The sequence below is a fragment of the Adiantum capillus-veneris genome, chromosome 12 (assembly GCF_014529385.1).
Source record: "Adiantum capillus-veneris isolate H3 chromosome 12, ASM1452938v2, whole genome shotgun sequence".
Classification (NCBI taxonomy): domain Eukaryota; kingdom Viridiplantae; phylum Streptophyta; class Polypodiopsida; order Polypodiales; family Pteridaceae; genus Adiantum; species Adiantum capillus-veneris.
The window spans coordinates 31,253,493-31,264,380 of NC_140942.1; the positions used below are offsets into that span (position 1 = coordinate 31,253,493).

Consider the following 10,888-nt stretch of genomic DNA (forward strand, 5'->3'; position numbering starts at 1 on the left):
TATATAATCTGGAGCTTGATGACTCCATGTGCAACAGAACATTCAAAACCTTCAGAAAAATTACATGCCTTCTTGAATCCTAATTAGAAGCCCTTACATACGAAATACATATACCCTAGAGACCTTTACATATCAGTTGGAACATTGTGTGTGGTTATGATGTAAGACCAAGTTCTGTTGCTGATGGTGCTGGTTCTAGCAGTTATGTTGCTAGATTTGTTTTGCCTGCTACTGAGCACGCATGTTGGGATGCTAAGGATATCCCGCCCATGTGTTCATTGAGCTTTCCATTAAGTGTTTCATTATTTTCTTAGCACAAACAGCAAAGCGGGCATGAAATAATCCACCTAAAATAAAGGCCTTTACTACTTTACAGTGTATTTGAATCATAAATGCCTTCTTGAACCCTAAAAATCAGCCCTTACATACATACCTTGGAGACCTTTACATACTATCTTATGGTCCACCTTAGGAAATCCTTTAAATACTTTTTAGAGCAACAATCACTAAAAAACTCAGACCGCCCAATTTGGGCCATTGTTGATGATAGCATAGATTTTTGTGAGCTTCATGAATCTAATTTACAGAGAATATCGACAGAAATTTGGTTACCTTGTTTAAAATTTGGTTGCCTGGAATGCGGCCTGCCTCTACTTCCAATGAATCAAGCCTGTGTAGCCGTCTTTGGTTATTGTCTTCAACCGCAGCATCATCACCGTCAGTCCCCATGATGGGCTCACTATGAAAGTTCAACTGAGAAATCAGTATTGCAGTGCAAGCTTGCACCCGTCGACTACCGGAAGCTTATAATATACACCATCTAATTATACTGTAGGTATACGTGCATCATGTAAGAACTAGCTAATGAGAAAAACTCTGTTTAGATAAACAGCTCTCTCTCTCTCTCTCTCTCTCTCTCTCTCTCTCTCTCTCTCTGGGCGGCGGGGGGCACACGCAACCCTCATCAGGTAAAAGTTGGTTAATTCGCTAATTTGAGCTAAACAGCTGTGTGTGTGTGTGTGTGTGTGTGTGTGTGTGTGTGTGTGAGAGAGAGAGAGAGAGGGAGAGAGGTTGGGAGCGGGAGAGAAAGAGCAACTGAACAAGGTGGTGAGCTACGCGCAAACACGCTATTTACCTTTTTATTTATCTATATCTATAATAGTATGTTCCTCCCACAAGAAGAAGGGGCCAAAGTTGAAAGCACAATTTCTAACCTACCACCCAGCCCCAAAATTGAAAGTTGTTTGAAATTCACCTTGAATTTGGCTTCAAAGTGGTGGCTTGAGTGAAATTCAAAGCCACGATTAGTTAGATTCCCCTCCCCCCCACCCCCCACCAAAAAACCACGTCATCTGCTATGCGCCCTCATCTCTCCATATCGCACAGCACGGTCGTTGCCCATTTTCCCTCTCTGCATGCACGCCTTGCCCCCCTCGACTCACTGTCGCCCCTAGCAGTCCCTCATCAAAGTGCCTCCGTTGTGTGTATGTGTGTGTGTGTGTGTGTGTGTATGTGTGTGTGTGTGTCCCTCATCACACACACTTTCTCTGCATGCACGCCTTGCCTCCCTCGACTCACTATCGCCCCTAGCAGTCCCTCATCAAAGTGCCTCCGCTCTGTGTGTGTGTGTGTGTGTGTGTGTGTGTGTGTGTGTGTGTGTGTGTGTGTGTGTGTGTGTGTGTGTGTGTGTGAGAGAGAGAGAGAGAGAGAGAGAGAGAGAGAGAGAGCGCAAACCGTTGTGCGCTCCTCTACATCATGCTCGGCTTCTGAGGTTTCGCGAGAGAGAGAGAGAGAGAGAGAGAGAGAGAGAGAGAGAGAGAGAGAGACGGCATGCCAAGCCACGCGTGCAACATTCTCGCACCCTTCCTTTTTCCTCACGCCATGCACCATTCCCTTTTCCGTTTCAAACTAATTCCACCATTTTCTTATTTTCTCCAGTTGGGTACCCCCTACTCTATCATCTCCCCAAAACAAAACCAAAAAAAGATGTCTATACAAATTAAATGAAAGGCAAAGAGACCACACAAATGCACCCATACTCCTAGGGCAGACACTTTTGTCACTAGTTTCCCCTAGACTATTTGAGAACTCCTCTCCCTAAGAGGCTAGGATTATTTTCTCTCTTAGAGTAGAGCCCTTCATAGACTCATCATCCAAATGAAATTGCCAGCCAATTCCTAATATCTAGTTCTTTCAATAAAAAAACAAGGTGCGTCAAGAAGGCCTCTTAAAGTTAAGGAGGGATGAGAATTTAGGGAGTATGTCTAAATGAAAGCCAACAATCACGTGTCATTTTTGTTGTGTTTTTTAAATATAAAATTATATTGTACAATATATACACATAATCACGTGTCATTTTTGTTGTGTTTTTTTAATATAAAATTATATTGTACAATATATGCACATAATCACAAATGCTTTATATTTTTATTTTTTATTTTCATATACTCGCAATTGTGAGTGGAGATGTTATATTGACTCAGAAAAGAACATACAATCAACCTCAAGCACTACATGTGCGTGTAATAATATACAACAAGAGGCTAACAAAGGGCTACTAAGTAATACCACACTAGTATCCAATGCACTTAAGTGCATGTTTCCATTCTTCGACGTTAGTGGCGGACCCTCTCTTTGATCTAATAGCATAGATGAGCTCATTACTCTCACTCACAACATCATTAAATTGTGTCCCGATACATTTTTCCTCAAAGATGTGAAGGTTCCTAGCTTTCCAAATTTGTTTCAAATAGCAGTACCTGTGCATACCATGCTTGATTTTGCAATCTAACTCCTCCTAGGATGAGGTCATTTGTATATAGAAGATAATCTTCCACGTCTTTCTTACCCATTTGCAAATATTGGTAGCCAAACCCCTACATCTGTTCAAATGCCTTATATGTTAAGAAGAGCCCCACTTTAAAAAACAAGGTGAAAGGCGCACATTGGCAGTTTAAGACAAAATAAAATGAAAAGAAAGTAAAATAAAAACAGTAAAATAAAGGACCCACTGACACAATAAAACAAAAGAATATTTTAATGCTTTCATAAAAAAAAGTAGATCTATTTAGCATAAGATATAATAAAACAATTCAATGGAATGGGCCTTTGTGAGGTCCTTAATTGAAAGGACTCTCCTACAAATTAAAATATCAAGGAAAATTTCATCCAGTTAATACTTCACATCATGGGATCAAACTTGTATGAATGCACTCCTTAATCCCTTCTTCTCTAAGACCTTTTTGAGGAGGCACAAAAACACTCTCCCTATCATTGCGCTTCTATTTACAAGGCTTCCAAAGAGTAAGTTTCACAACTCACAAACTTTCCAAGTGTTGTTGCATTAGGGTAAAACACCCAGCTTTAGGACCTTTAAGCAGATGTCGAGCGGCTTTTCTGGTTACTCAACAATTTCAGCTTCTGTGTAGCACGAAAGTTAGGTGGGGCAATGGTCATACTGCGACAAAAGTTTAGGCTGCAACGGTGCCTCTGATAGCATGTGCAACAGCAATGAATTTTTCGCAAGTAAAAAATTTGGGGTCTATTAGCAAGACAGACATGGGCTATTTCATAGATGTCGGCGCCACGTCCACTCGAACACAAACCCAACCAATCAGGTTTCGTAAGCTCTCATTAACCATCCCAGCAAACACAGTTCGGTGATCTTCAATTGGCGCCTCTACATATTGTAATTTGGGCCTCGTTTGTCATTCCATAGGGGGCCGTCCCATTATTGGCCCCCGTACCCTATCTTGCTAAAAATTTATTTCTATTCTTAGTGAGAAAATGAAAGTTGCAAAAGTCGGTAAAACATGCAGAACAAGACCCATGACTTCCTTCCATTTTAAGTGAACGTGTTTCAAAACTCCCCACATGGAAGCGCTCTACCTAGCCTCTTACAAAATCAATCACGTCCCCTCTACTTTCAGTTGTGCATACTCTTTCTAGATCTTGATTGTTCCATGTTCTTGGGCTAGTATTTGGGGGCCACCACTTTACCAACATCCCCCCCCCCACCACCACAAAAAAAAACCTAAAAATCAGGGGCGCCGATGCCCACAATAGTCGAACAATTTGGTTCATCCTTCTTTATCAAGAGGGGAAACTAAGTTCAGGAAGGCTAGTAAGACCTCTAGGGTCTTGAACTCACAACACATGAATTACATTTCTATGGCCTTACCATCTATCTATCCTCTTTATAAAAGGCTTGAGAATTTCTTGAACTCTTGAGCACTCCACGTGTCAAAACTTGGTGCCTTCTTTTTCAAAAAGTTAAGAGTACATGTGCCTTCTCATGCATTGGGGGGGGAGAGAGAGAGAGAGAGAGAGAGAGAGAAGGTACAACAGTCTATTAGAACTAGCTCAAGCCATTAAGCTATGGCGACCTCAGCTCTTGCAGCAACCTTCAATTTCCTCTTCCTCAACATGCTCATCCTGCTCAAGGTCTTTCCTGCTCACATTCAAGATGTGCAAAAATGCGAGCTCTCTTCTAATTACGCAATGGTCCATTTCTCTTTCAACAACGACTGTTTTTTAATCTACATTGACCAGCATGTTAGTGTGCTATGCCACACATGAATCACAAGATCTTGTTCGTATATGAATAGTCTTTATTGATCAATACTCAAACGCCAAAGGGTAGTAATTGGAAATGAGGCTAGAAATCTTGCCATGAAAGCATCAAGAACAAAAGTTCAATCCAGGCACCAGTTATTACAACAAAGTTTTTTCGTTACAAATTTTGATACAGGCTGGGAGATTGAGAATCCCTACCACAACCTAGGATGTAGCCAGCACCCACAATCTCCACGTTCATTTCAGTCATGCCTCTGCCATAGCTCATAATTGGTAGGCAAATAATTGCTGATGGAATCAATAGCACCCAAGTAAAAGAGCAATAGGGGTGCCCTAAACAAAGCACAGTAGAGCTCAAACAAGTAGCTAGAGTAGTTGGATTTTGTCAAAGATAACGTAAAGCTAGCAATGTGGAAGTGCTTGAAAAACCGTTGAAAGAATGGCAAGGGATAATGTACGTAAAAATAGGATAAGTTTTCTTGAAATGGAGAAGAGCTTAAGCTTTGGTACATGCCAACTTTGGTGAGCTTTCTATCAGGCTGTCAATCATTGGAGTGTACTTATTGCATTCTAAGGCCATCGATATTGGGAAGGCTAAGAAGACATGGGTTCTTTTACGATTTCATGAAGAGATTGTCGATGGCTCTTGAAAAATGGCATGGTGCTTGGCAATTCTTTGATTAACATGTATGCAACAATGGTGAGCTTTTCGCTTATTGTGTGGTTGATTGGACCTATTGCAAAGTATGTCTAGAGTGGGAGGAGCTAAGAAGCTCTACATTATTTTCATGAGCACAACGTGATGGACCTTTGCAAAATACAACCACTTATGCTTACACCTTGAAGATATAACGGAGCCCTTTGTGCCAGCAAGAGAAAACTTGTTGGTCAATGTTTGTAACACAACCAGTGATATTGAGAGACATGTACTTAGGGAGTATGTTAGTCAATATGTATACTAGTTGTTGTTTTTCATAGCACAATTACTTCATGAGATTCTTGTCCGGTATATAATTTAGGGTATGTTAAGCATGGAAAAAGGAAATAAGCTCATGGTGTTTCACTAGATGTAAAGTGAGGGCCTTTCTCCAAACACGATCATGTATTGCAATGTAGTTGAACCCTTGACAACAGCAATACATCACATTCTAGCTTTGTGGTGCTAGCTGATACATGCATAGGATTGAAGAGAAATATTGTAGGATACATGTTGATATCTGTGACAGTAGGGATAGTATACAACTTAGCTTGAAGCATGTCGGACAATATGTATGCCAATTGCAGGTATGAGAGCACAAAGTCATTCACATTGTGCTAGTTCGAGATGTTGTCATGTGGACTGCATCTTTTGCACCGTATGTCAAACATGGGCAAAGCAAACAAGTCAATACCATGGCAATAGGATACATGCAGATATTTGTGAAACATGGACAAGGCAGAGAGGCTATCGACTGATGTAAAGTGAGGGTCCCTCTCCTACACTTGCATCCTTAGTGCACATATGCATGCTTATATTATTAGTTTGTTGAAATGCTTTGGTTCACATGTATATCGATTTGATATGATTTCTTTAAAATCCAAGTGTGCCTTAAAGCATGTCTCGAACTACACTTATTGCAAGTTATGTCCACAAAATGGGGAGGGGGAAGAATCTCTAGGTTTTTTTTGTTGAATGTAGAGTGAGCGTTTCTAAGAAAATGCTATTACTTATGCTTGTATTTTGAAGACATGTGGCATTATTAAGAAAATGGGAAAATTCTATTTTTGAATGTTATGTCAATGTGTTGTCTGTGTTGCATTGCGGTGTCGCAATGTTTACGAGGTGCCCCATAAGGTTAGGGCCAAGAAGCATTGGGGAAATGTGGAGTGAGATTCATGCCCAGGGAACACATTGCTCAATATGTATGCAAATTGTAGTGCATTTTGGATTGCTCCTTGCTCGATACATTCTTTCTCAAATGGCACAACAAGATTTCTTCCAAATACGATTGAGAGCGCATATTATAAGAGACTGAGGTCTTTGCCACGCATGACAGCCGCGCCAGGATGAGAAGGAGTAGAGAGAAGAGGCGTGGGGAAAGAGAGAGAGTAAAAATAATGTTTTGCCGCAGTCTTTCCTTGTTTTTTGCCACGTCGATAGCTGCAGGAATTTCCGCGCAGATAGCTTTACAATTTGCCTTGATTATAGCCTCTTAGATACCCTCGAATGAATATACTCCTTTTGATATGCCCATCCACATCTCTCCTTTATATAATACAAAATATATAATAAAAAGTACTTTCATCTTGTATCCTCTCTATATACTATAGTTATTTATTGGTTCTCCTCAAAAGAAATCCATTAAATTTTAGGATTCCCTTGGATTATTCTATCCCCCCTCCTACCCCAAAATTTCACATCAGCAAAGACTGCTTGCCTCGCCATCCTCACCAGTTATCTTCTACGCATTCCCTTCCAACCCTTTGAGGTAGCTTAGTCCTTTGTGAGCCCCCTCACTCCCCCCCCCCCCCTTCTTTGTGCGCATGCCTTTTCCATCCTTGTCCTCCCTTGTCTTCCCCAGACGTACGTCCTAGAGAATTTATCCCTCTACAAATACCACCTCACCTCAGCTCGCCTTGTTGCTACTTGTTGCATCTACAAACGAACGAGCCAGAGAGAGAGAGAGAGAGAGAGAGAGAGAGAGAGAGAGAGAGAGAGATCAAAGAAATGTGTTACAATGTATTCTAGCAAAAGATCCTTAATTAAGCATTCACAAAAGCAAGTGATCGACATTAGCTACAACATCCTCATTACGTTGCATTAAAACATGGCCTTAATGAATCAACCACTACATTATCATCTGCTAGTTCCATAGCCATGACGCGGTCTATGTGGAGTCCTAGTTCATCAAAATCAACAATATAGGGATTGAAACGATCATCCTCATCATCATTCTCTTCTTCTATCTCTTCATCCTCTTCTTCATCTTCTATGTAGGTTTTCTCTTCTTCATCGACATCATTCTCATTCACTTCGTCAAGCGGTCATGGTGGAAGTTCTTCACCTTCTATGTCTGCTTCATCATCATCGTTGTGTTCATCCACAGCGGTTCCTATGTCCGCTGCGTCATCTAGTATACATCTTGCTCTTGGACTGACTTGTATGACAAACCAATACCTTCATCCATAAATACTTGGAAGATAGATCACTCGCTCACAACTTTCTGGAGAGATGTAAATATCACTTGTGCCCGTACGGAATCTTGTAGAGTCCACCATGTAGATATTGCTTGCATGTCTAGATGAGACGCCTGCAAACCACTTCACATCAAACACATACTTTTGAAAAGTTCAAAAATCTACTTGGTAGATTCTATGGATAACTCCAGAATATCTATTTTCCATATCGTTTGGAGTTTGTGCATCAAAATTGCCCATCACTCCACTATCATTTGTCGTTGTTTGTCTACATTATCAGTTCAAAAGTGCCTTCCCTCATGCCACATCGAGTTAAACATCATTGCTTGTTGAAAGTAGAACAAGTTTGAGTATAGGTAGCAATATACTAATACTTTATATTTTGCATAATCAGTTTGATTAGCAATTACCTTTGGTAGACAACCTCGCACATACTCCCACTCCTCATTGCTAACATGCTCACCATCAGCTTTAGCTTTAGTCATTTGTTCATGCAACCAATCGGGCCTTATAAGTTTGGAAACATGGCAAGGTACAATAGGTAAACCACATTGCAATTTCTTATGTGAGAGTGTATTTCCCTATACGCTTCTTGATCTTCTTCACGCTTTCATTTCAATTTTGTATATAGATCTACCCTCTTTTGCATCTTTGGTACATTAAGGACAAGGTAGTTGTTTATTACATCATGTATGTGCCTTTCCATGAGCTTTATCTTCCCCTTCCCATTTGACATATGAGAGTGCATCCTTGGATCTTCTTTATCAGTCCATAAACGTGGTATCATTTCATCCACTATAGCCAAGTACTCAAAGATGTACACAAACAACTCTTGAACAATCCATCCTTTGGCCATGCTAGCCTTTGGCTGTGAGCGTAGCCTCACAAAGTCCTTGAGCATCTTAAGAAAACTCTCAAGAAATAACATTCAACGTGAATGGACCACTCCACAAACCTCCACCTCATCCACAAGATGCAATATAAGATGGAGTTGGCTCACTAGTATGGACCTGGGAAAGCTCTCTTCAACGAGAACAACTGCTTCTTTGGCTAACAATCTTGCAGCTGGTATGGATACAACTTCAATCTCCTTAGAGCTCACCCATCTGACAAGCTCTCCCATCTTATATATAGCATCACATACTTTCTCGCTTCCGCATCCATTGATGCTCAATGGTAAGATGAACTTCATAGTGTTTTCAAAAGTAATAACATTAGAGTAGCATCCAAGTAAGATAAACTGTAAAGGGTGGATAATCACATGGAGCATCTTGTGCCAATCGTGGGATTCCAACCCATGTGATAGGGGTCCATCACCTTTCTTTGTCTTTGAGAATGCTCCCTTTAAAAACTAAATGTAACTTGTAGGTGTTCTGATGGAAGCAATTACTTCTTTCACTTTGATTTGGTCAGTGTTTGAAAGGATCCATGGTGCCTTTGGAAGACGATACTTCTCGTTGTCTTCCATCACCAGCGTTGCTAATGCTGGCAATCTGCATTGATGTTTCATGCCATTTTGGCATGAGTTTGGCCCCTCTATTAGAGGGGTTTTGGGATGTCTATTTGCATGCAATGGGCTCCCCAAACGGTCTGCCCATTGCATGCAAATAGGCATGCCAAAACCTCTCTAATAGAGGGGCCAAACGCATGCTGTGTGGACCCTCTATTAGAGAGGTTTTGGCATGCCTATTTGCATGCAATGGGCAGCCCGTTTGGGCATCCCATTGCTTGCAAATAGACATGCCAAAACCCTCTAATAGAGGGGCCAAACCGGTAGCCCAAAACCCCACTAAATGGTCGAGGTAAAGACTCCTGTGAGCCCATGGGGGCCAAACCGGTAGCCCAAAACCCCACTAAATGGTCGAGGTAAAGACTCCTGTGAGCCCATGTGTTGTCCCCCCATGCTCATGTTTTTTGTCTAGAAAAAGGCATGCATTTGCCCCTCTATATTAGAGGGGTTTTGGCATGCCTATTTGCATGCAATGGGATGCCCAAACGGGCTGCCCATTGCATGTTTGGCCCCTCTATTAGAGAGGTTTTTGTATGCCTATTTGAGCTTCCCGTTTGGGGAGCCCATTTCATGCAAATAGACATGCCGAAACCCCTCTAATAGAGGGGCCAAACGGCATACCTTCTATTAGAGGGGTTTTGGCATGTCTATTTGCATGCAATGGGCTGCCCGTTTAGTATGTTTAACTTGTATTTGATTTCTTTTTTCTCTCTTTTTCATTCATGATATGGGTGGGCAAGATGAAGACTTTTTTTGCTCTTTTAGGATAGCCATGGGTTCCTCTTTTGGGAATCCTTATGAGGGCTCCGGTCCCTATGACCACTCCCCTCCTTGTCCTCCTCCTCATTTGGTCTCTATGGATCCCCAGATAGCCTCATTCTTGCGCATTTGGCAAGAGTATGAGCGAGCTTCGAAGGGATCTTCTCTTCATATATGCCATATCAACTATCCCAGTATGGGATTTCCCCCTCAGTATGGGATTTCCCCCTCACCTCATCCATGCCCTCGTAGGCCCCCACTACCTTTCCTTCACCCTTTCCCTCGGCACCCCTCACTACATTTCCTTCACCATAAGCCTCAGTCCCCGTTACTACATTTCCTTTGCCATTTCCCTCGGCACCCTCTTCTATGATTCCCTTGCATCAACCCTCCCCGCTTTGACCATCAAGCTATCCTATCCCTCATGCTCATCGATCTTCTTTAGGGTAGAGTGAGCGACGTAGTTCACGTGGCTTTGGGGACCGACAAGAGTCTAATGACAACTAGCGAAGAGGAGGATCGGGGGGGAGGCTCTTGTTTCGATGGAGGAGGTGGGGGAGAATCATCCACTGACTTGCCAGAGACGGGGTACAGTTCTGATATGGACATTCCAGATGTCGATCGTAACATTTAATGACCTAACTTGTGTGTAGCAGAAAATAACATGAACATAATCAGCATTTCATTAGAATAGATTTCTAATGATCATAACAAGAGTGCTTGGGTAGAGAGAGCAACAAAAAGCATAACACCTAGTTAGATAGCATGAACAATACTTTAAAAGATAAATAAATTAAGCTATTGAAAACAGTTGAGGACCGGATTTACTTGGAGCCGGTCCCCCCTCCAAAAGGCTTTGTATTATAG

The 10,888-nt window shown here is 41.7% G+C and overlaps 1 protein-coding gene and 1 pseudogene across 1 annotated transcript in view; both read right to left on the reverse strand.

The window, feature by feature from the left end:
* LOC147445516 (potassium transporter 5-like) overlaps nt 1-1,084 on the reverse strand; it is a 95,473-nt gene extending 94,389 nt beyond the window's left edge. The window contains exon 1 of the mRNA XM_086526052.1: nt 613-1,084. Coding sequence (XP_086382178.1) covers nt 613-729 — 117 coding nt within the window. The 5' untranslated portion in view covers nt 730-1,084. The remainder of the gene's footprint in view (nt 1-612) is intronic.
* Nucleotides 1,085-7,760: 6,676 nt separating this feature from the next.
* Nucleotides 7,761-9,220, reverse strand: LOC147445517 (uncharacterized; annotated as a pseudogene).
* Nucleotides 9,221-10,888: the final 1,668 nt, after the last annotated feature.